General features: G+C 45.8%; 1 protein-coding gene across 1 annotated transcript; it reads right to left on the bottom strand.

Moving 5' to 3' along the window:
- Positions 1–355: 355 nt before the first annotated feature.
- LOC110079923 (sodium- and chloride-dependent creatine transporter 1) lies at positions 356–26,042 on the bottom strand. Its single transcript, XM_020795404.3, has 14 exons — positions 25,702–26,042; positions 21,918–22,166; positions 18,377–18,508; positions 16,853–17,120; positions 16,294–16,426; positions 14,676–14,810; positions 14,348–14,451; positions 13,117–13,241; positions 12,450–12,562; positions 10,496–10,633; positions 8,747–8,849; positions 8,287–8,387; positions 6,659–6,829; positions 356–2,617 (listed from the first exon to the last, which is right to left on the bottom strand). Exons 1-14 carry the CDS (start codon positions 25,730–25,732, stop codon positions 2,471–2,473), a joined length of 1,950 nt encoding a protein of 649 aa, XP_020651063.1. The 5' UTR covers positions 25,733–26,042; the 3' UTR covers positions 356–2,470.

Here is a 26,042-nt window from a genome sequence, read left to right as displayed (position 1 = left end):
TGCTCTCTGTGGCATCCACTTGCAATACTGCCTCTTGTGTCCTTTTTGTTTTCTAATGCTACTGCACAAATGCAATGAAGAAGAAATGTTTTTTAAAAATACATATATACCAGAGATAAAGTTGCTGGGCATTCACATACCCTGAACACTGTCAGCAACCTGTGCAATGCCATATGGAAATGTGCCATCAGTTACATCAGCCTTGGAAATAGGAGGTCTGCGAGACGGAAAAATGCAGACGAAAGAGGGGTCAGTCCATCTTCTGAAACAGAAAGTAGCAGAGCTGGCCTTGGAGACCCGACAGGCCAATTTCAGGAGCTTGACATTGAGAAAAGATGCCACACTGACACAGACAGAATCACTCCCATATTTATTGTCAGGGGTTGGAACTGTACTGTATTGGGTATGGAACTGTGAAAAGCAGGGAATTAAGACATTGGTTGGGGAAGAATGGCAAGGAGGGGATTACAGTTTGGTGTCTGGAGGAAAATGGGCTCAGCCCAATTTGGCACATGCACTCATATGTTACATAATACCCATGGGGGACGGGAGGGAGTAAATGAAGCCTAATGGCTATGAGATAAGAGTGTGCGGAAGATGGAACTTAATGTACCTGGCCTAAAAAGTACAGTCGTTGCCTCTCTTTTTATACAATGTCTATGACTTTGATACCTTTTCGACAGGCAGAAATTGAACAAATATAGTTTTTCCTCATCACAAACTATTAAAAATCCAATAATAACATATTTTAGTGGTAAGGTGTTTCTTTTTTTTATAGCCACAATAACTATATCGGACTGTTGCTTTAATGAAAGACAAACATCCCTACTCTTCTGGAGTTTCTCATGACCTCAAGCTGGCACATTCTTGTCCCTCAAAAGACTCCATCTGTTGAGTTGCAGCCTGTTGAGAAGAAGTTAAAAGCAACAGAAGTCCAATTAGAATTTAAAATGCCAACTCAGTTTGAGGGGCATGCATGTCAAGAGATTATCTTGAACTTGTTTGTGAAGGGAGAAAATATAGTTGTTGAGCAGAAAAATATAGCCTTGATCTGTATCACACATGTAGCCAGGGTCCTTTTTTCTCTCCAATAAGGAGGAGATTTGGGGACTTTATGTTGAATTCAGGATATAATATGCAATTAAGTCCCCTCCATCATATCCTCCTAGGAAGTTACAGGTACTAGGGAAAAAAATGGAGACGATGCAGAAGTCTTTTTTTTTCAAGCGGGAAAGCAGTATATTTAAAGCAGGAGTCTTAACATTTTAGTTGTCTTTGGGAAGCCCTTTTCTGCCCCATGAACCTTGCAGAGACTGCATAGTTAACCCAAATTGCCAGAAAATGCAACATCCTCCAAACAGTGTGTGTCTCGGAATCCCTCCTTTTGACAAATGGGAATTTTCTGGTGTTAAACGGTGCAAGCAGGAAGGACCTGTAGCCTATTTAAGATGTGTATCTTTCTTTTAGAAGCCAAAAACAGGGAGCAGTGAGACAGTTGGAAGGACAAAATAATTTTGGAGAGATGCATATCACACACACACACATACACACACTCCAGGGGGCAACGCTACATGATCAAGATTGTTAAGTGCAACTGTAACCAAGTGTGTGGAAAGGACATAGTTTCATGCTTTGGGTGGAGGATAAGGCAGGAAAATAAGGCTGTCTTTTCCTCTGCGGTGGAGAGAAGGAGACAAAAATAGATACTGCTAGTCCACCTTAACCAGCTAAGGTCGTACTGGGGATTGGGCCGTGTGTAGCCATGCAATGAAAAATGTTCCCACAGAAGGTCAGAGTTTAGCAAGTCTAAAAGGGTAGCTTAGGTAGCCTGGGTGGGGCAGAGCGAATGGAGCTCTTGCTGCTTTGGGGAAATAGCATTCACTAAGCCTGGAATCCTGTCAAGAAGCTTTTCACCCGTCAGCCAAGGAGAGGCTGCCCACCTGTTTTGCCAGTCTGAAAGAATAAAAGCTCTTGGTCTGAGGCTCAAGAGCTAATACTGACACGAGGAGGTCTCAGACAAGTCTGATCTTCACTTACTATAAGCCCCCCCCCCAAAAAAAAACCTGAGGATGGTGGGAATTGCGGTCCCAACACATTTGGTGGGTCCCCAATTGAAGGATACTTTTCCAGAGTAATTCCGGAAGCGTGCCCCCGTGTGTTTCGTGCTTACAGGATCTAATTAAACAAAGCTAGACCAGACCTTTTTTCATCCAGAGATATCTCAATGAAGATGGCCTCCTGAGGTAATATGGGAGTGGCCCAACGGGACAACTAGAGGCTGGACTGGGCTGGACTGGACAAGGGGGTGAGGGATGAAGAGGGTGGGAGTTATTTCTGGACCTCTGTGCACTGCAATGCTGACTCCATAAGGGCCCGACTCTCCAGCCCTCCACATGGCCATTCTCCAACCCTCCCTGGCCACAGATTTTGGTGCCTTGCATTATTGCTACAGGGAGAGGGGCGGGAAGAATTAAATCACAGTCTCAAACAGGGTCGCCTTCTCTGGAGCACCCACAGCAACGCCGTCTGGTGGTGGCAGCAGCTTTGCTTCAGCTTCAGGTGTCATGTATTCCAGGTGGTGGTGGCCCCAGACAGGGGTGATCAGCAACTGCCATCGCTGGGGAAGAAAATAAGGCGGTAGCATCAGCGAGCAAGGCAAAGCACTGCCTCCGTCGTTTCATTTTATTGATTTACCATGAAATGTATTGTTTTGGCTAAACTGACCAAAACCAAACAATTCACACGAATCAAATAATCCAGCACCCATCGGAGGAATTTTGCCTAGGAAATGCTAGCTTGTTGGGTAGAGATTGCTTTTTCATGAGAGTTTTATCCGCTTGAATTTTACCCCTGCTGTTGTGGTTGTGTTCTGTACGCCCATGTTTTCAAGTGACACTTAAAAGTACTTAGCATTTAAAATTTTTATTATACACTGCCTTAAGAGCTTTACTGAAAGATGGCCTAAAAATCTTTTATATGTACAAGCATATCATCTTTAATTCGGCTCCCTGGAGAGTTGGGTTGCTTCCAGAGCTTTTATTGTGCAATTGCACCTGCCTTGTTTACAGAATTATTACAGAGGATTCAGACACGGACATCATCTCCCACTTGTAACCATCTCAGATTTTCCAACTACTACTTCTGTATTTTTCGTCTTAAGGCAGAAAGTCTGCTAAGCTTAGTTTGCCCTGGGGTGTGTGTGGCAAACCAACCCAGAAGCATCTGGGCCACTTAATATATATTTTTTAAAACTCTGATCGTGTGTGTTCAAATATTCCTATGTTATGAATAGGATTCTTCAGGAGACCCTCAAAATGGATATATAGCTGTCCACTGCAGTCTAGTGCCTACAGTACCAGGGTCAGGCTCTCAGCTGCGGTGGAGTGGAAAACTGAGGTGCTACAGGGCCCCCCAAATGTACCTGAGAACCTACGGGCCTGACCATGAGTTAATATGGCCCTACCTCTTCTGCTACAAGTGTTAGAAAATCAGCCGAAGGAGCCTTTTTTAAAAGGCATTCCAAAGAGAGGAAGCCACAACAGAAAAGTCCCTGTTACTGTACTATAATATGCATCCAGATGCCCTTAGTGGCAATATGAAACGTACAAGATTTGGTCTATGTAGAGGGATTGTGAATAGCTTCATCTGTGTGATGTAGGAGCACAGCTAGAGAAGCCAGTGTAATCTTCATTAATGTGAGGAGGTTCCCTCCCAGCTTCCATGTCCTGTTGTAACTCTATAGATGAATGGGCTTTCATATGTTTTGTGAAATCTCTGCTAACTTGCAGATCCTGGGAGCAGTATTTTAAAAAAAGCTTTAACAAGCTCTGCCTCAGCCTTTAGTATACTCTGTGCTTGCACCTTCTTACTGCTTTACTTTGTGTTTAGTCGTTTAGTCGTGTCCGACTCTTCGTGACCCCATGGACCAGAGCACGCCAGGCCCTCCTGTCTTCTACTGCCTCCCGGAGTTGTGTCAGGTTCATGTTGGTTGCTTCGCAGACACTGTCCAACCATCTCATCCTCGGTCGTCCCCTTCTCCTCTTGCCGTCACACCTTCCTAACATCAGGGTCTTTTCCAGGGAGTCTTTTCTTCTCATTAGATGGCCAAAGTACTGGAGCCTCAGCTTCAGGATCTGTCCTTCCAGTGAGCACTCAGGGTTGATTTCCTTTAGAACTGATAGGTTTGTTCTCCTTGCAGTCCAGGGGATTCTCAAGAGCCTCCTCCAGCACCACAATTCAAAGGCATCAATTCTTCGGCGGTCTGCTTTCTTTATGGTCCAGCTCTCACTTCCATACATCATGACAGGAAAAACCATAGCTTTGACTATTCGGACTTTTGTTGGCAAGGTGATGTCTCTGCTTTTCAAGATGCTGTCAAGATTTGTCATCGCTTTCCTCCCAAGAAGAAGGCGTCTTTTAATTTCGGGGCTGCTGTCTCCATCTGCAGTGATCATGGAGCCCAGGAAGATAAAATTTGACACTGCCTCCATATCTTCCCCTTCTATTTCCCAGGAGGTGATGGGACCAGTGGCCATGATCTTAGTTTTTTTGATGTTGAGTTTCAGACCGTTTTTTGCACTCTCCTCTTTCACTCTCATTACAAGGTTCTTCAATTCCTCCTCACTTTCTGCCATCAGAGTGGTATCATCTGCATATCGGAGGTTGTTGATATTTCTTCCGGCAATCTTAATTCCGGCTTGGGCTTCTTCCAGTCCAGCCTTCCGCATGATGTATTCTGCATACAAGTTAAATAAGCTGGGGGACAGTATACAGCCTTGCCGTACTCCTTTCCCAATTTTGAACCACTCAGTTGTTCCATGACCAGTTCTGACTGTTGCTTCCTGTCCCACATATAGGTTTCTCAGGAGACAGATAAGGTGGTCAGGCACTCCCATTTCTTTAAGAACTTGCCATAGTTTGCTGTGGTCCACACAGTCAAAGGCTTTCGCATAGTCAATGAAGCAGAAGTAGATATTTTTCTGGAACTCTCTGGCTTTCTCCATAATCCAGCGCAGGTTAGCAATTTGGTCTCGAGTTCCTCTGCCTCTTCGGAATCCCGCTTGTACTTCTGGGAGTTCTCGATCCACATACTGCTGAAGCCTACCTTGGAGGATTTTGAGCATAACCTTGCTAGCATGTGAAATGAGTGCAATTGTGCGGTAGTTGGAGCATTCTTTGGCACTGCCTTTCTTTGGGATTGGGATGTAGACTGATCTTTTCCAATCCTCTGGCCACTGTTGAGTTTTCCAAACTTGCTGGCATATTGAATGTAGCACCTTAACAGCATCATCTTTCAAGATTTTAAATAGTTCAATTGGAATGCCATCACCTCCACTGGCCTTGTTGTTAGCCAGGCTTTCTAAGGCCCACTTGACTTCGCTCTCCAGGATGTCTGGCTCAAGGTCAGCAACTACACTGTCTGGGTTGTCCGGGATATCCAAATCTTTCTGATATAATTCCTCTGTGTATTCTTGCCACCTCTTCTTGACGTCTTCTGCTTCTGTTAGGTCCCTCCCATTTTTGTCTTTTATCATGTTCATCTTTGCGCAAAATGTTCCTCTAATATGTCCAATTTTCCTGAACAGATCTCTGGTCTTTCCTTTTCTGTTATCTTCCTCTATTTCTTTGCATTGTTCATTTAAGAAGGCCCTCTTGTCTCTCCTTGCTGTTCTTTGGAAGTCTGCATTCAATTTTCTGTAACTTTCCCTATCTCCCTTGCTTTACTTTAAAGCCATTTATTCCCACAAGCTGGAAAATGCAAAGTATATTAGAATTGCTTAGAAAATGTAGAACCCACTTCCAGATTCCAACTGGACATGATTGGAGTTTTGTGCTCTGTAGATGACAGATGAATAATCTCTTTTCTCAGATCCAGCAAAATGAATGAAATTCTTAAGCAGAATCCTCTGGATGATCCAGCTTGAATTTCAGTTCAGTAGTCATAGTTATGCTGAATAGGCCAGACACACAGATGTGTCCTGGAGGCTCAGCATCTCAGACGAATATCGGATATGTTAAAAGGAGAGGGCCCAGCCCAATGGGACAGAGACAAGAGTCAAGCCTCTGACCGTATGGGACAACCCCAACATCACTGATCTACCCTGTTTTAAGAAGGGTGGCCTAAAAAGGAACAGAAGCAACAGCAGTGGCCTCACTGGAGTTGCAATTAGCATAAATTAAATGGGTCTAGAATAAAGCAAAGCAAGGGGAGGAAAAAAAATAAACTGGGAGGGGGAAAAAAGTGCGAAGGCACTGAAAACCAAACCAAGAGAAAAACATGGCTCTGAGAATATCTGTGCTGCATTTGCTTGAAAACTGTCAAATGCATTTTACAAAACAACATTTCTTTCCCATGGGCAAACTGATAAAATATTATCTAGTTATCTAGCCATTTATTGGCTTGCCCCTGACAGGGGAATTCCCCCCCCCCCAATAAAAATATGCAGGTTGATTTCTATTTTTTTTTTTTAAATATACAGGTACTTTGAGAACCAAGCTTCTCTCTTGGTACCACTTTCTTACCCGGTGGATTACACAGTTCTCAGCAGCCCACTTTGGAGGGGCTCAGCATGGCATAAATGTGGGGTGTCTGGCAACTGCATCCTGGTGGGTAAGGGAGACCGGGTGTCAAAGGGAGAAGAGAGAGGCGGCCATTCACCTGTTGCAAGGAGCCCTTGCTTCGCAGAAGCTTGTAGCAGACTGTGCAGGGAATGCAGAGCATCGAGGCCAGAGCCAGGGCCCATCCAATCGCCTCTCCCCACCAAGGGTAGACGTAGGTCTTGTTGTAAGTCAACGGCTGGTAGTTCACCACATGGAACAGGAAGATGCCCTGATGAGGAAGCAGAGGGAAGAGGAAGGAAGGGAGATCAGAGTGAGGACAGAGGTCATGACAAAGAGGACTCGCAGGGCATCCCTTATGGATGTGGCTGACCTGTGGAACCTAGCTTCCTCACGGAGATGGGATACGTTACGACAACTCCATGAATGTTCCAGCTAGCGGGGGCCAGTGGTTTTCTGGGAGCAGGAGGAACTGCAAGCAAGCAAGTAAACAAACCACCCAGAAACACCTTTTTGCCATTTTTGCTTCCTTCAGGTTTAGAAATTTGAATGCCTGATGTTCTTGCAAGTGAACTGAATGCTGGTCCAGTTTAGAAACGTTTTAAAAGTGGCTTTTTAAAAGTAGTGTATGAACACTTATTAATTCATCTGTGACACTAATGCCTTCTTTTAAACATTTCTTAAATAGTTGATTGCTTGAAGGCGGAATGAGAGAGACAATGATAGTAATCAGTGCTGCCCATAGCTTGATTACCCATGAGTTCTTTTTACCTCAGAGATTGACCCTGGATGAGAATTAGGTACTTTGAAGTAAGCTATTTATTTTTAAATATTTATATCCTGCGCCTTCCCAGCAACATGTTCTCAGGTTGCGTCTACACTAGCTTCATGCCTCCGTCCCTGATCAAGTCTTTCTCCACCACTAATTGGACTCTCCACAATTGCTTTATTTGTGCACCTTTCCTGTGAAATAATTTCAGTTTTCAGGTTTTCTTCAGTATCTGGAGAAGGAACAGGGAAGAAAGATATCTAGTCTGATCCAGCTAAGCAAAGCAATTTTTATATTTGTAGGGTCCCCATCTTGTCATATACTTTTCTAGCTGGGGTAAAAATACAGGCAGGAGAGGGATCCTCCTCAGAAAATGGAGCAGGCCAAAGGGGTTGACCCTGTATGCCACACAGCCCCTAAGTCAGAGCAGGAGGCTCTTAAGTCCACAGAGACTGAAGTGGAATCACCTACTTTGCATCCCGTTGAGTTTGCACTTAAATCACAGGGCAGGTGGCACCCTCAGAGTTAAGTTGAGTTGAGTTGGGGAGGAGGCATTTGAACTGGGCAAGGAGAGGTAAAATATTACTTGTGTCCCTTGGCATGTGCTATGATATTTACACTGGAGTGAGTGCAAGGAAGCCCTCCAGATGTTAGTGGGCTGAAACTCCGAACATTGCTCACTGCTGGCTTGCCGGTTAAGACTGGCCGTGCTTGAAAACCCAAAAGCATCTGCCAGGTCACACTTTGCTCTTCTATGACTTAAACATGTCCCGAATTCCAGTTTTCTGCTTCCAATGGCTTAAACTGTATGAAGAGAAAACTTCATACAGCCAAGCCATTTAAAAAAAAACCAACCACCCTGCCCACTGATAAAACTTATGTATGCCTGGAAAGCCAGACTAAATCCAGCTTTAAGAGGTGGTTCTTCTACTTTTGCCTCGCCGCTATTCTTGACTCACCACACACACCGCTGGGGTAATGAGGGACCAGCACCACTTCATGTAGGGCAGAGGCCGGTAGCCAATCATGCGGGCAACATCATCCATGAAGCGGTCAGCTCCTGAAAGAACAATAAATTAAGGCTTGCACTTCAAAGTTAGGCCGCCTCTCTGCCACTAGCCTGAAAAGAACACATCTGGATAGAGCCCCAGGAAGAACAGAGCCACAGATCCTGGGTCTCTCATCGCACCCTTTTCCCACCCGATGCCCCCTTGACGTAATTGGTCTACGAGCTGCAATCACCCACAGTGTGTGTGTTTGTGTGTGTGTGTGTGTGTGTTTGTTTGTTTATTTGTTTGGAGTCATTAGGCTGGGGAAGGCTATACTCATAGCATCTGGGGTCAAAGCAGGAGCCAAACAGAGGAATGAGGTGGGTGGGAAGTATTCCCCTTTCTGTCATTTGTTTACTTAACTACTTACCATAGACCCATGCAATCACCACACATTCCCAGAACGCCTGCCACAGAAGTGTGATTCCACTGGCTGAATAGTTGTCAAAGAGCTGAAAGACATACATGCCACCCTAAGACACAAGGTGACAGAGAAAAAGAACCAGTTACTAGATATACTAATATGGAGAGCCTGTTATTGTATGTAGGGTCCCCAGTGTGGTGTAGAGCAGTGGTCCCCAACCTTGGGCCTCCAGATGTTCTTGGACTTCAACTCCCAGAAATCCTGGCCAGCAGAGGTGGTGGTGAGGGCTTCTGGGAGTTGTATTCCAAGAACATCTGGAGGCCCAAGGTTTGGGACCAGTGGTGTACAGCAGTGGTCCTCAACCTTGGGCCTGCAGATGTTCTTGGACTTCAACTCCCAGAAATCCTGGCCAGCAGAGGTGGTGGTGAAGGCTTCTGGGAGTTGTAGTCCAAGAACATTTGGAGGCCCAAGGTTTGGGACCAGTGGTGTACGGCAGTGGTCCTCAACCTTGGGCCTGCAGATGTTCTTGGACTTCAACTCCCAGAAATCCTGGCCAGCAGAGGTGATGGTGAAAGCTTCTGGGAGTTGTAGTTCAAGAACATCTGGAGGCCCAAGGTTTGGGACCACTGGTGTATGGGATAGAGTAGTGGACCATGACTCAGGAGATGTGGCTTCAAATCCTTGTCCAGATGTGTGAACTCACTGGGCGAGTGGAACTGGTAAGACCACTCCTTAAATATCTCACTTATCTTGAAAGCCCTATTAGGGTTGCTACAAGTTGGATTTGACTTGATAGCACAAAACACACACATTGCAGTTAGATAAATGCCAGTTGTTCTGAGAGGCAAACCACAAGACCTAGCCTGGAATGTGCATTTGTTCCATGTGCACATCTCTTTAGTGCCTCACACTGAGATAAGATACATTCAGTCTTCCACTGGATTTTTTTTCTTTGCAAAGAGTACCCTCGAGTTTAGGCACTTTATTTTTGTTTACAATTGTGAACGGCCACCCTCTTTTAGTGATTGATTTGGACATTTCTGAACTGCCTTTCAGAAGAGTCCCAGTGTGGCTGACAAAACATAGAAAAATGAACACGCAACACATACAAAACCGTTTTAAAAAACTGATTAACAGCACTTAAGGTGATTTAATTCTTTTTTTTTTTAAGCTGGGGGTATAAAATAATATTTCTCTAATGCCCACAGCATGACGATAGAAGCATCAAGTGAATCTCCCTGGCTGGAGAAAAAAGAAGCACAGGCAATTTTTAATGAGAAGGCCCGAGGATCGGGCTACACCAGCAGGGTCAGCCCAGCCAGGGTTGAGCCCTTTTGGATCCATGGCCACCGTCTACCATTGCTATCTCCCAAGACTGGACTTGGAAAGGAGTATTGTCAGCTGACTACATTCGATGTTACTCTTAATAATCAAGAAGTGGTACTGTGCTTAGGAGAGTGTGGGAAGCTAACACTACATCCAGAGTTGTAGAGTAACCTGTTCTTGGGGGATCCCACCCCTCTCAGAGTACAGGCATGCTCCCTTCTGTACTGATTCGTTCTTCCTTTTCCAACCCATTCTGGACAACCACCGGCACAGTCCCCAGACAGGTTGGCCAGTCAGTGGTGAGTGAGGAGGGTTGTCGTTGACTGGGATCTAGAGCTGGGTGTGCCTGATGCTCTACGGGCAACTCCACAGCTTGTTACTTTTCACAGTAAGGACGCCGCTTTCTTCTGCCCGCGAGATCCGCCTCACCTGAGTCACCATGGAGAGATCGATGATGCAGCAGACCAGGCAGCAGAGGGCAGCCGTGATCTCCCTCCGTGGGGATCCTGCCGCTGGCTGTGGAAACAGGTCTAGGATGCCTGTAATGAAACCCTCCACTCCCACAAACTGAGGAGGAGATGAGGAAGAGAAAGAGAGAGGGGTAGACAGTCATCATCAAGTCATCACTGGGTGACAAACATTCTTTAATGGGGGAAATCAAGAGTCTAGAAAAGTGAGCTTTTTCGGATGACATCTCCATGTATCCCTGCAGCCAGTGTGGTCTTGGCGTTTTTGCAACCTCGCATGCAGCTTGGAGTAAGCTGGGTTCAGAGGGAGCTTTCTGGACTGAGGGGGCTGTCAATCCATCAAGCAGTAACCCATTGCTCCTCCCCTGCCTTTGAAGTGAAAGACCCTCTGCTCTGAGCCACTTTCCCTCTCTTTCGTCATTTGGAGTCAGTGAGTCTCTTGAGGCCTGTTGCTGAAAGTAGTCAATCAGGGTTATCAGTTTGAGACATAAATAGTAGAATTTTTTTTTTTAAAAAAAAGGGGGTCATTACTTTCAACAGAACAGATCAAACAGCAAAAATGACCAACAGGCCTGCCTGCCTTCAGGAACAGGCCTCAAAAGGCTGACTCCCACTGAGCGATTGAGACAGTAAGAGCCAGTTGATGAGTAAAAAAAAAGGAGAGAACTAAACTGGGGAACTGGAAGCCATTCTGTGAATCCCTCCACTTCTGCAGGGCAGCTAGAGGGGTTTAACCAAATTTCAAAACTCTGCAACATGCAGCAATCCTGGGTGCTGCACTGCAGAAAAGTCACTTTTCCAAACCTTAGGAAAAAAGGTGATATGGAGAGGCACTGAAACCCTTGGCATTGGCACTGTGGCCTCCCAAGTAAGGCAGCAACATCCCAAAGTCTTATAGGGTAGGGGTGCTAATTTAGGCCCCTGAGTAGTTCTTGCCCAGATGCTTTTCAGTTCATTTGCTCAGCAGCTATGAGCCTACAGCTACAGCAGAAGGCCCAGAGGACCAGTGGCTGCCCTCTTCCGTCTTGGGATAAAGGTAAAGATTCCCCTTGACAATTTTTGTCCAGTCGTGTCCGACTCTAGGGGGTGGTGCTCATCCCCACTTCCAAGCCATAGAGCCAGCGTTTGTCCAAAGACAATCTTCAGTGGTCACGTGGCCAGTGCGACTTAGACACGGAACGCTGTTACCTTCCCACCGAGGTGGTCCCTATTTATCTACTCGCATTTGCATGCTTTCGAACTGCTAGGTTGGAGGGAGCTGGGATAAAGCGACAGGAGCTCACTCCGTCGCGTGGATTCAATCTTACGACTGCTTGGTCTTCTGACCTTGCAGCACACAAAGGCTTCTGCGGTTTAGCTCGCAGCACCACCATGTCCCTAATTCCCTCTTGGGAAGATCTTTATAATTCCCGCTGTCTTAAGAAAGCCCAAAATATTCTTAAATACTGGCAACTCACAACTTTTCTATTATTATTATTATTATTATTATTATTATTATTATTATTATTATTATTATTATTATGATTATGATTATGATTATGATTATGATTATGATTATGATTATGATTATTGTTATTGTTATTGTTATTGTTATTGTTATTGTTATTGTTATTGTTATTGTTATTATTATTATTATTATTATTATTATTATTATTATTATTATTATTATTATTATTATTATTATTATTATTATTATTATTATTATTATTATTAATTTGATTTATATCCCGCCCATCTGGTATATCATACTACTCTCCTCCTTCACCCCAGGATATAGTATAGTGCAAAATATTTATGAAACCCGCCACCCATAGCTATGTTCTGTAATTTTCTCTTTATGAAAAGTTCTGTGAGTCCTGGATTCACGGCAGCCTTATCTTCCCACACCCTTTTCCTACCTGATATGAGTGGCTCACCTGGCTGTCCAGCCCTAGGACAAGGAGCATGAAGAAAAACAGGATAGCCCAAAGTGGGGAGAGTGGCATCAGCGTCACAGCTTTGGGGTAGGCAATGAAGGCCAGGCCTGGACCTGTTTAAAAAAAACACAAAAGATTAAAAAGAAATCCAACCAATAGGACTTGAGGGATGAGGAACATTCTTCGAGGATGAAATTCTTCTTTGTAGCAAATCAGGACCAATCACTGAATCAAGCCATCCTGTTGGGTTTATTCTGATGGGCGACAACATTCCAAGGGCTCTCGGCAGAGTTCCTTCCCACCAAGGCTACTTGGAACTGGTTTTTAAAAAGCAATACTTTTGCCTCTTCTGCATGCGACACCTGTGTGTCATTCAGAGCCTGGAAAGCTTCTCTCTTTTTTTGGCTTCCAGCTCCCAGAATGCACTCAGCCAACATTACCTATGTGAGTCCCTGATCCTCTTCAGCACCGACCATACTGGCCGGGGGGTGTCCTGGGAGTTACAGACCAAAAAAAGCAACTTTTCCAAGTCTTGCTCTCATTACTGAGCTATCTGCACCCAGGAAAAAGAGCTCCCAAATTGCTACAGGGAAAAAAGGGAGTTCGGGATGGGTGGGCAGGTTGGGGGCAGGCGGGAAGGAGGGAATCTGCCTTTGCTGGCACTCACCTGACTCTGCCACTTGGGAGATGTCCACGCCCTGCTCTGATGCCATAAAGCCCAGTACTGAGAATACCACAAAGCCAGCAAAAAAGCTGGTTGAACTGTTGATCACAGCCAAGATGTAAGCATCTCTGTAGAGAAGAGCAGGGAAATTAATAGCCACAAGGTCCCCTCTTATAGGACCACCTGAGAGCCCATGGCCTCAGCCCACCTCTCTTCCTGATAATAGCCGGAGGAAGCTATGATGCTTCAGGACAGGAAGTGTCAGCCATGACGGCTGGGAAGCCTTCCTTCCCTTTTGACCTGGAATTCCTTTCCTCTCATCCCACGCGTGTCTGAACCAGCTGTGTGGTGGAAGAAGTGCTCTCTGTGCAGGTTGAATGTACAGTTTTGTACATTCTAGGACTGAGTTTCAGCACTGCTTGTCAAAACCAATTAGGCAAACATTAAATTGTGAGTAGCAAAATGAAAGGTGAATGGAGATGATGTAAGGAAGAGACAGGTGAACTGGAAGAAATACATGGGGGGTCTGCATATATTCTGCTCTAAACAACCAGAACCACAAACACACAGACCTCTGTACCAAGGCAGCACAAAATCTGCACTGAGAAATACTGAATTCTTTGACACTATGCAAATTGATCCTGTTTGCATAAACCTATCTGTGTTTTGCATAATTTATTAAGCTTCTGCTTGTTTGGGGACGACACAGAATCTGTCTCAACTCCTGTAAACCTATCCTGCTCAGCTCACTCGTGTATGATCACACTCACATCATCTACCGGCCCACACATTTGCAATCTGTATTTTTAGATTAAAAGCTAAACATTTTTATTTTTATATAAGTAAGACAGAGGCAGAGAGAGAGAGAAAGAGAGAGAGAGAGAGAGAATCCACTGACATTTACCAAGCTGCCAAGCTGTGTGCTTGCACAGAATGGCCAGAAGAAACACAAAGCTCCAAATAAATGTTGTTGGAAGATAACATGTGGGTGAGAAACACAGAAGAGAACAGACGCTGCAGAGGGATGGCTTGAAGATATATTTGAAAATGCCTGTATAGCATTTTGAAGGCTATTCTTCACCATGACAGGAGCTAAAACCAAACTCTATTAAAAACAACAACAAATCTTAAAAAGCAAAGTTTCTGAAGGTTCACACAAAGCCAGGAGATTCCACATTTCGGCATGAAAAAGCCAAAGGAATCTCAAGGCTCAAGACCGTATCTGGGGCCTCACCTGTAGCAGTTGTTGTGGAAGCGGTTGTAGCTGCCAAGGGCGGTCAGGGCTCCCAGCCCGATAGCATATGAGAAGAAGATCTGGGTGCCCGCATCAATCCATACCTGGGGTGGGGGGGAACAGCCGTGGTATAAACCCCACCAGACGGGGGGGGGAGGAGCAAACTTTGCATGGTCTGGCCACTGCCAGAGGGTACTGGCGGTCCTACGTGCAAGGGCCTTCTTCCCTGCACAGGCATGAGCTGGAGCCTCCCAGATTCCCAGTTGCTTCCCCAATTGAAGTTTTCCACACCCCCTTTCTTTCCGAGTATACCATCCCGAGTTCTTACCTGAGCCACAGCGAGCTTGGACCAATCAGGCTTCAGGTAGTAGATGATGCCATCCAGCGCACCAGGCAGCGTCACCCCATGTAAGAGCAGCAGGATGAGAACCACGTAGGGGAAGAGTGCCGTGAAATATACCACCTGCCAAGCAACAAGAGGGTTAGATGACGGCAGCAGTTCTGGCAGGCTGCCAGATGTGGGGTGATGGCTCACATCCCCTTTGGCACACCAGGGGATGTGGATGCTTGGATTCGTGAAAGGAAGAAGGGTCTCCTGGTAAAGCATAAGCCCAAAGGGGATGAAAGGCTGTGAGAAGAGAGGGAAAACGGCAGAAGGGCAAAGATCCTAGCTGATGACCCCCCCCCCCGGAAGTCAAGGCTAGCCGGCTCTACGGTTTGGTGGACTAAAAGCAGTCACGGCAGGCATCAGAGCTATCAAAAGAGAAGGACAGTATTTTAGTGATTTACTTTACTTAGCATTGAACCCTTTTGCATTCCTAACTGGAGCAGGAAAAGAGGCTTGTGGGATTTTGGGTTTTTTCCGTCTTCATTAACAAAATGACATGGCCAATTATGCAGTTTGATTTGGGCGCGCGGGGGGGTTGCTTCTGCTTTTCTGCCTCAGAGAGAAAAATGTCTTGGGTCAATCATAAGAGTCGTCTCTCTTTTCTCCAGCTTATGTACACAGTCAAAGGGATGCTGGTTATAAAGGAGTATTAGTGTCTCTGATTTTTATATCTCACTCAGTGAAATACAGGTACAGTGGTGCTCCGCATAATGGGCACCCTGTTTGACGATGAATCCGCATAGCAAAGAAGATTTTGCGATTGCAAAAGTAATCGCTTTGCTATGTTTTAGATAGCGAAAAATCGCTTTGCGATGATCAGTAAGCTGTTTCGCTTACCAATTTCCGCATAGCGATGTTTTCTCTAACAGCTGATCGGCGGTTCCAAAATGGCCACCGGGTTAAAAAAAATGGCTGCCCGCTGTGTTTTCGCACCCTTTCCTCGCTTACTGGGCAGCGAAAATGGCGGCTGTATGGAGGATTTTCACTGAACTGTGAGTTTTTTGCCCATAGGAATGCATTAAACGTGTTTTAATGCATTCCTATGGGCTTTTTTGTTTCATATAGCGACAATTCCACATAGCGACGATTTTTCCGGAACAGATTATCGTCGCTATGCGGGGCACCACTGTATTTTTTTTCCGAAGGAATAAAACCAGAAAAATCATGATGTCACCTGACAGGCTGCCAGAAATATCCAAGGGCATTGCCTGGTTGCTACTGATTATGTAACATTCTTCCATACACCACAGTTCTTACATAAGGACTTCTGTTAATTGAGGTCATATGTGTCTGGGTTTGGTTGTTTTTCAGAGGTGGGGGGAAAGAAGATCCCAACCAGCAATGATGGTGCATCCACTCTCAACCAATGGCTGTGTGCATCAGGCCCCTGTCAGAAGCAGAAGCCGCTTCGGTGTTATCTGATTTTATCTCAAAGCTTACTGGCAACATGCATTTTTATATACAATTTCCTCCTAAGCTCCCACCACCATCACCACCATCAGCAAGCTCAATATGAGACAGACAAAGATAACAATTTCCCTGAGGGAACAACAGCTACCTTCCCGGTTGATTTGACCCCTTTCCAGATGCAAAAATACACGATAACCCAAGTTGTGAGCAAGCATAGGATGAGCTGCCAACTGAGTTCTCCTGGCTCAGAGAGATCCCCTGAAATTCGCAACACTTTTTTCCTGAAGGGTAAGACAGCAAGAGGAAAATTAGGGCTGAAGAGGTGAAGAAAAGGAAACAACAACAACTTTGACGGAACTTACTATCTGGGCCGGACTCTGCTGTTAGCCAGGATAAGGCAATCTGCCTTAGGCAACAGATTTTGGGGGGGGGGGGGTGTACCACGAAAAGATGTAAAATACTTGATAATTCGCTGTTTATTTTTAAATCAACCTGGAGATACCCTTTGGATTTATTTATTTATTTATTTACCTCAGGCACCCAAATGTTTTGGACACCCTATCTATCCAAATCAGACATCTCCCACATTTTTCTGCCTCCCCTCACAGGGGCCTAGCACAGGGGGGGTTTCAGGAACCACTTGCTACCCCTTCTTCAAGGAGAGCCACACTTAAGGTGTTCCCGCCTGGGAACGAAATCCCACTCACTCCCAAAATTCCATGATGGGAGAGCGCTTGTCAGCGAGGTCACTGCAGTTTCCGGCGATGGTCTTGTTAGTGCCGTTGGTGCTGCTGTTCCCACAGCCGCCCAGGCCAAAGAGCTCTGTGCACTGGGGAGAGTTCCACGAGTGGCCACAGGTAGCCCACGGCAAGGTCTCTGTCAAGGAGTGCACCAGGTAGAAGAGACCCCAAACGAGGATCATGATGTAGTAGGTGTTACAGAAGAAGACGATGACCATGGAGGCCAGGCCCAGACCTAAGGAGAAAAAGCAGGTCAGAACTTCGCCCAGGAGGAAACTGAAGCCCAGGTATCAGTAACCTATTGTCTGAAGGAAGGACTCAGCTTGGGGTGGTAGGATAAGCATTCATTCCCCCTCCTCCAGTGCTCAAAACACAGGCCACGGCTAGGCACTGGGTACTTAACACTAAGGCCACGTTGGGGCTACCGCATAGAACTGGAATCCCAAATACTTAAGGACATGTATCTTCCTAATGCAACACTATACCGTGGTTTAATTTTTTTTAAGACTGCTGCATTAAAGATACTCAACAAAACCAAACATGTTTCAGCAAAGTCTTCCTCAATGTCTTTACAAAGATAAATGAAAACGACAATAATGAATCTGTGCCTTAGTATCTACATTTTAAATTATATGAAGAGCAAAATTCTACTTAAAAGCACAGTTGTTAGAATGTAGGGAGATAAGGCTTGTACTGAAGACTTTTTCTTATGGACTTCTAAGAGTTTCCAGAGGGAGGAAAAAAACACTCAGATGCCAACTGTGACAGGGCAGCAGATAAAGCCGGTTGTTAGCCAAAATCTGTGCAAAGTGTTAAGAATTCAGGAATATGCAGCTATTCAAACATTGTTGGATTGCAAAGCCCATGAACCACATGCAGCAGAGCCAATGGAGAGGGATCATGGCAGTTTGCAGTCCAACATCTGGAGGACAAGTTGCTAACCCCTGTGGCATGACCTCCTCTACACATACAGCAGAATCAGATGGCAGTGGATTGCATCATAGTAAAGTGCTCTAAAATAGGAGATCATATTTCAAGTGCTCCTCTTATCGGAGAAAGACAAAGAATGATACTCCTAGTATGTAGAAAACATGTGGAGATGGCTGTGCTCCCAATGGGATTCGGGCAGCTGGAACCTTTAAAAATGAGAAGTTCCATGAGCTGATGTTGGATGCTGCTGGTCAGTCACACCCTATGACTTGAATACATCTTAGGAGAAACTTAATATTTTTCCTGTGCCTTTTCCCCTCTAATAACCCTCCTTAGAGCTCTGATACAAATTTTATTGACTTTAAGGAAATAGAAAATCTCTGGTTTCTCCTCTTTTTTTAAAAAAATTTGCATTGTTTGCCTTGCACGAGCTCTTTCAAGGCACTTTCCTCCTTACTGGGATTCCTTAGAAATCCTAACATGAGTTCTGCTTAAAGGCTTCATGTCTGAAGACATACAGGTAGCCCTGAGCTGCAGAGCAGGACCTAGGGAGACCTTTACCTTTGAAGAGAGGAGCAATGTTCCAGGCAGAGATCCCACCTTGCTTCATAAACTGCCCCAGGGCCACCTCCAGGAAGAAGACAGGGATCCCCCCAACAAAAACGATTAGCAGATAAGGAATCAAGAAGACACCTGCACAGAAAATGGGAGTCAATGCGACGTCCATAGTTAGCCGTGCTTTTAAAGTGCATCGGTGGAACATGGTGTTCTTCGTGGCGGTGATGAACTGGCAGAACGCCTTCCCCTAAGAGATGGGTTAGGCTCCCTGCACTTTCAATAAATAGTCAAGCAGGATTTTAGCAGCCTACTCTGCATCCTCATGCATGTCCCTCTAAGAAAAAGCCTTATCAACATTAATGAAGATTCATTTAGTGTGTTCAGGACTGTGGCCTGGGTGCGATTTGAACCAGTCTATCACCCTGCGCAGCTGGATGGATAACTCAGTGGTTTAAGTCTCTGGCTGTGGAGCCAGAGTTTGGGAGTTTGACTCCCCATTCTGCCTCCTGTAAGCACAGCCAGAAATGGGGAGTTGTTGGAGAATTATCTGGCCACAAACCACTTAGAGATGTGAATCGAGTACTCCCAAGACCATGCCTTCAGCATTACACTACACTGTTTTTTTTCCTATTTTTCATTCCCCATCCCTGTGGTCCATTTCTCTGTGTGCCAATACATGCTATTATGGAGCCTGATGTTTCTGGTTGCTGTTTTGAGTGCCCCCCCCCCATTCAAGCCTGGAAATAAAACAGAGCACAGGATTCAGATATCCAAACCAGAGGTTGGAAAAAATTGCTTTTTGGAAATCTAAGGCTGCCCCCCTCAGCTAGGTAGCCTACCTAGTGGCCATGCTGACTGGAGGATATTGGGAGCTGTCATTTAAACAAAAGGTAACTTTTCCAAGATCTGACCCTGATATTCCAGCTCTTCCGCGGCTATGGCCTAGCACAGTAATACTGACTCCTTTTAAGGGGCCAGGTTCATGCACCAGGTCTTCATTTTTCCCCTTTTTCAGAATTTTAGATTTTCAAACTGCTGAGCTTAGGCAAAATGTGTATCAAAATGTCAGGACCCATGCTTTTCAGAGGGTATTGTAACAAATTGTAACCTTCCCTTCATACGCATTTTGAATGTGCGGGCCAAAGGAATTATCAGCCAGGCCAGCAATTTGGACTGGAAGGATTCATTTGATGATTTTTCAACACAGCTTTTTTTCTTTTTCTTTTTTCTTTTTCTTTTCTTTTTTACTGATGAGGAAGAGTGCTTGCTATACTTGGGTACCACCATGGACTGAACATTTTTCTTTCTATGCTAAAAGCCTTTGCAGAAGAAACCACCCAGATCTGCTCAGCAGCTGGTCCTCGGCCACTCTTAGAATCTGCTTGCAAAGTCTGCAGCTGGTTGGGGTTCACTCTTTTTCTCTCTCAGTGAACCAAAGTGATTTGCTGGGAATTGCTAATCTGCTCAGCCCACTTAGGATTTGAGAAGCCAATGAATAATGTGCCTGCAGATACTCCCATTTCTCTCTCTGTCTCCCTCTCTGACCATGTGATGTTATCTATTCTTATTCAGCTACGAATGTGGTTTGTGCTTTTCCCAATGGCGACAGAAGGCAAGAGTGGAAGACAACAATCACAATACCACATAGAAAGGGAAGACAAGCTCAATGGAGTAAAATTGCCGCTATTATTCAGAATCCACAGCCTAATTTTGAAGGTATGGTTTGGAATCATTCTGTCAGTGCAGGAACTTTGGCAGAAATGGTGTAGGCTGCTGCTTCTAAGCAAGTATAGAGTTCTTCCCTCCCACCCCTGATGACTCCATTAGCCTCTCCCTGCCCTACCTGGTATATCTACATTTCCCCACACCCAGAAAGATGTTATGATGGAGCCAAACTGTTGGTTTTGCCATCAAAGGCAATTTGAAAGATAGAATTCTGCTCAAAACCTGGTAACCCCTTTTGCTGCTGATAAATGGGCTCGGCAAAGGAGTTGCTCTTCTAGTCATTTTTCAGATCTGTCTGACCAGAGGTCACAAACGGACAAATGTCTGTCTGTATCCCATTGGAAAGAGAGTCTCTCCTTAAGCTTTTCTGTCTCTCTGATTCACTTGAGCTTCATCAGATCTTTTTTTCTGAAATTATGCACTGTTAGTGCCTCATTTCTATGGCGGATGTTCCGATTCTACAGCTGCAAAACAGCTTATTTTTATCCTGTCTGGTGCCCTTCAATTCATGTTGAATTACAGCTCCTTTCATTCATTGGCCCCGCTACCTATCACTGGGGCTGTGCTCTAATCTAACTGGAAGGCTTCAGATTTGGGAAAGTTACCTTTGGTAGAGCAATGAAACTAAACAATGATTACTGTGGTGGCACAACACATTGTAGAGCTGTGTAGGAAACAGGCAGGCTTACACAATTTTCATATGTGAATGAGAAGATATTGCCATATTACTATTCCCACAGACTTCAGCCCATGTTTTAATGCATCGCCAAATTCTCCCCATCCTCTGAACAGGTGCTACTGTCTCCATACCTGTGGTACTAAATCTTACCACTTGAGGTAAACACAGTTGCTAGAGGAGAGCTATAGCTACCCATAATGCATCAGGACACAGCATGGGGAAAGCTTATACAGTGGTGCCTCGCATAACGAGTGCCTCGTATAGCGACGAATCCGCATAGCGATCCCTTTTCTGGGATCGCTAATGCGGAGGCATCGCGTCGGCCCCAATGGGTGAAACTCGCATAGCGAAGATCGGTAAGCGTTCGGCGCGGATCAGTTGTTCGGCGGTTCCAAAATGGCTGCCGGACACCCGAAATGGCCGCGCGCAGCGTTTTCGCGCCCTCCCCTTGCTTACCGAGGGTGCGAAAATGGCTGCCGGACCCAGGAAACTTCGCTAAACGGTGAGTTTTCAGCTGATTTGGATGGCTTTTTACTTTCCATTTAACGAAGTTTTCACATAGCGAAGGTTAATCCGGAACGGATTAACCTCGCTATGCGAGGCACCACTGTATTATAACCGCAAAAACAATAAACAGAGCTAGGAACGGCCGTAGTTGAAAGGTACTAGAGAAAGAAACATTAGGATCAGATGCCCAAAGTGCCTTAGTTGTGAACCTTGGATAACCCAAGTGTTCTTGGACGGCAACTCCCAGAAACCTCAGCTAGCGCAGCTGGTGGTGGACACTTCCGGGAGTTTTAGTCCAAGAACATCTGGGTCACCTAAGGTTGGGAACCACTGTTTGAGTGGTAAGCTGTTCTTTAAACATAAATAGAAGCTCCTCTCCCCCCCACCACCAATACGACCATCATGAGCCACCTCTGAGTCAGAAGACTTGTTTTTCCTCAAAATTTATAGTTTTAAGCAGGGAGATACTTCCAATGCTCACCTGGAGTGTTTCCATCCCATAGAAGCCCAATTCTCAGCTCCTCCATCCTAGAACAGTCTCTGTACGAAGACACCCCAACAGCTACTACTATATTTGGCCCTGATCCACAGCCAAAAAGCCCTGTTGCCCCCCCTAAGTCACTGCCCCCTCACCTCCTCCGTTCTTGTAGCAGAGGTATGGAAAACGCCAGACATTGCCCAGGCCTACAGCAAAGCCAACACAAGACATGATGAAATCCATCTGCCGGGTCCAGGTCTCCCGCTCGGGAAAGGGCGGCTTGGCTGGGCCCATGGGTACCACGAGAGGGGCCGTGATGGCTTTTTCTTCAAGGGTGGACCTCCCCTTGCCACCCGTTGGTTCAGCACTCTCTGCCTCAGCCACCTCTGAGCACCCACTGCCCTCTGTGGAGAGAAGGACCAGGTGTTAGGCCAAACAGAATAAACGGTGTTAACGGTTGAACCATCTCGGTCAAGATACACTATGAATTAGGACACCAGGGGAGCTGAACAGGACACCTTATTTTGGAATTCCTTTTGACCACTTTTAAATCTGATTTTCAATTCCCCCTGTCCCTGACACTACCATTGTAGATTTAACCTTACCACCAGGGCTAGAAACTTAAATTTGAAAAAGGAATTACAGCTGCAGTATCAATTACTAGAAATCATTTAACTGCACATCACACATATAAATTTATTTTTAATTATACAAAAGTGCTTTTCCTTGGAAGAGAATTTAAAGAGGGAACCTAAGGTTCAACAGTAATTTATCTCCCCCCCCCCCCAATATAGCTTCCTCATGTACAAAATCACTTAGCTATAGATTAGTTTTTCCGCAGGACACCTTTTGAAAGAACTGGTCTGCTGAGCTGGAATTTATGTCCCAAGCTCCTCTGCAATGTTGCAAAGCACCTTGGGGCACGCTTGTCAATACTGCTTAATGGTTGGCTTCCAGCTGCATGGGGACACAACATCCTCTGTGTATATCAGTTTAGTTATTATAATGTTTATCCATATGTGAGTGCTGTTTAGATTTTCCGTCTGTGGCACAAAAATATTTAGGCAGTCCCGCATTATTATTCTAATAAGCCTGTTCTAAAAATATAGTGGCCAATACAATTACCTGGAATGCTTGTTCACACTTACGCAGACCTTATCAACTGGTCTGTTATGTTCATGGGCAGACTGGTTAATGCCTGGGAAAGAGGGTCCCTCTCCTTTCATTGTACACTTACAGGTTATGTAGGACAGAGCTATGGTCCTCCAGATGTTGTTGGTCTCCACCAACCCCTGCCTGCATGGCCAGTGGTTGGGAATGACTGGAATAGCAGTTCCTCAATATCAGGAACGATACAGGTTCTCCATCCCTGTTGTAGGGATTGTAATCTGGTTTAATTTCCAAAGGAGGGGCCATGTTAATCTGTTGCAAGAACAACAACATAACTAAAATCCTCTGACCCCTTAAAGACCAAAATAAATTATTATAGATTTTAAGGACTGCACATGGACATTTGTGGGCTGTAGTCCAGAAAACCATGTTACAATAAATTAGCTAATCTTTAATCTGGTTTAGTAATTGTTTCTACAGAGCCAGGGAAGTGTGGTAGTAAGCCCAAATCAAAGACTAAAGAGGTCAAGGATGTGATCTTGTGTCCATGAGGTGCCTGCAGGGTGTCTTTCACTCCTGTATGGAGGAAGGGGTCAGTGCAAAAAACGGCAGTGTCCAATCCATGCGTGTATAAAGACGGCTTTGGATTTGCCAGTGCTATGGGCTTGCTCTGTACTCTTTTGTTCCCCTGGGAATAGAATGACACACTGCCAGCCAAAAATCACTGCCCCCCCCCTCTCCCTGCCAGGGAACCTTCTTGGCATCCTAGCTTTTTTAGCCATCCCTGTTTCCCCCTTTTGCCTAGTGCCAGATACCCCAGAAATACTTTGATAGCACAAGAAGCACAGGAATTTTCCAGGCGATGTTTTATATAATAAACACAAACCCTTAGGGGGGGAAAAAAAGACAGTCTAAATAAACCACCCTCACTCATTCTGGAGTCCTAGTTTCAACGTCACAATGCAGGGTGGTGAGTCACCCACTAGGCAGTGATGCTGAATCCACACACAGAGAGAGACGCACACACAAGATAGTCACACAGCAGTTACCCACATGCACAATAGACTCACACATGCAGCTACACCAGAGTGTGTGCTGGACAGGGCACATGTTGCTTTGTGGTCTACCCAGTCCCTTAAAGGACTGAGGGCAAATCTGAAGCCAACTCCTCTTCCTCAATGAGTCTTTTTTTTCTTTCGTTCAGAAGCTTCTGCTAAAGGCAAACAAAGCCCCCTCCCTTTCTCTGGTCAACTGCAAAGATTGCCACACCAGACACAAAGCTGAAAGAAGAACAGGGCAGGAGCTGTGCAGGGCGATGCCATTTTTAGCAGTCTCCTGACCCAAAGTGAAACTGCCCCTTGTTATGAACAGGACTGTCTCCCCAGTCAACTTATCCTTCTTTTCATTTGAAAGAGGAACGCCTTAGCATCCCGCAGAAGGCCAGCAAATTGCTTTTGTGCCGACAAGCCCTGGCAAAACCCAGGAAAATGACCCATTTTGGACAAAACAAACAAATAATAAAGCAAAGGGGGGGGGAACAAAGACCAGAGACAGGGGCAGAGCAAGGCTGCCTGGCACAGTCCAGACACAAAGCCCCTTTCCCCGTGTCTGGCTCCCCTCCCCCCCCCCCCGCAGCCGGCATGCGGCCCAAGGCCCTGGCATGTGACAGAGCTAATCCCTACTTGTGGGGCTGAGGCTCTTGTTCAACACCTCCCTTCTTCGTACTTGGATCCATGTTTTGGTTGGCAGTGGTAAAGGACGTTCAGCTGAGTGATAAGACCACCTGGAGCACATGCTTTTTTCTTTGGGGAAAGAAAGGAGATGCAGAGCAGGCAGGAAAGGTGGCGGGAGGGTGGTAGTAACACGCTGAACACAATTCTGCTCCCCCTCGGTCTCCCTCACCCACCCACCCACCCACCCACCCACCCACCCATCCTCTCCTCTTGCTTAGTTGTTGCCTTATAAGGGCCCAAGAAACAGAACTCTGCAAGTTCTTGCCTTCTGCAGCTTCATTCTTCTGGGGAGAACCAGCTTGTACCAGCAGGGCATTGGCAACAGCCTGCCGTCACCATGAAAGCCAGCTCAGTGCCCTCACTCACTGGTGCCACATAACCGATTCATACCCCACTGGCTTCACATGAATGAGCCTGGAACAATGACGTTGGTCACCACTCCCAATTCTGTATTCAACAACCATTAAGTCAAACGAGACCCGCTGCTACTTATCTTTTAAGAGCAGGACAGAAATCACACTTTAATCACATTCAAAAGAGCTTAAAACGGCAAGGATTAGGTATGTGTCCTGAGCAGAAGAGCGAGCACAGAATAAAAAAAGGGGGGGAAATGAAGACGCTTCCTGGCAACAAGAAGCAATGAGCAGGAACAGAGGCACTTGAAGGGGGGGGGGGGCGAAGGACGTTCCCCTGGCACACTGAAGAACAAAGTAGGAAAGGTGGACTGGCCAGCTGCCTAAGCCGATCACTTCCAGGAAGCCCAGGGAGATCTTACAAGCAGCCTTTGAAAGGGCTGTGGGGTCTATTGTGCTAACTTTTACCCCAAGCCAAACTACAGCATTCCTGCTTACCTTCATTCCAGTGGGCACCTGAAGAATGCCAGAAGTGCCATTTGGAAAATATTTCTGGGCATGCTGGAGATAAGATGTTGCACAATCCACAAAACTGTTGCGTACCTGAAGAACCCACCACAGTGAGAACTAGATGGGCAGCAGGGAATACCCCCCTTGTGGCTTCCTGTTGAATTCCTCCCAACATATATATACAGTACATACATACTGAAAGATGCCAATGTTGCCCTGTGCAATGTCCTTACCTGAACATGTTTCGGTGGGCACTGGAGCCATAGCACTGGGTTGGCGGCAGGGCTCCGTGGCAGAAGACTTTTAAGACGGGTGTTGGGTTGGGAAGCTGGCTCCGGGTCTGGGAGGGGATCGGGGTGCAGGCTCAGAAGCAATCCACAAAGCACTTGAAAGTGAGACGAAAGAACCTCATTGATGGGGATTTACGCCAGGGAAATGGGCAGTGGGCAAGGGTTGGAGCAGGGCCTGTTGCTCAGAACCAGGCAGCACGGACCAGGCTGAGCAGATGCTCCATTGCTCAGCTCTAGCACCGGAGCTCTGCTACTCGGGGGAGAATGGACAGGGAAAGGCAACT

Source organism: Pogona vitticeps, chromosome 2 (genome assembly GCF_051106095.1).
Source record: "Pogona vitticeps strain Pit_001003342236 chromosome 2, PviZW2.1, whole genome shotgun sequence".
Taxonomy (NCBI): Eukaryota; Metazoa; Chordata; class Lepidosauria; order Squamata; family Agamidae; genus Pogona; species Pogona vitticeps.
This window is presented reverse-complemented; position numbering and strand designations above follow the sequence as displayed.

Excerpts from the sequence above, each read along its gene's own strand:
- LOC110079923 (XM_020795404.3), bottom strand. The coding sequence starts at position 25,732 with ATGGCTCCAGTGCCCACCGAAACATGTTCAG. Across the intron at positions 18,509-21,917 it reads CTGCTACAAGAACGGAGGAG|GTGTCTTCTTGATTCCTTAT; the intron begins GTGAGGGGGCAG and ends TTTTCTGTGCAG. Across the intron at positions 2,618-6,658 it reads GCAAGGGCTCCTTGCAACAG|CGATGGCAGTTGCTGATCAC; the intron begins GTGAATGGCCGC and ends TTTCTTCCCCAG.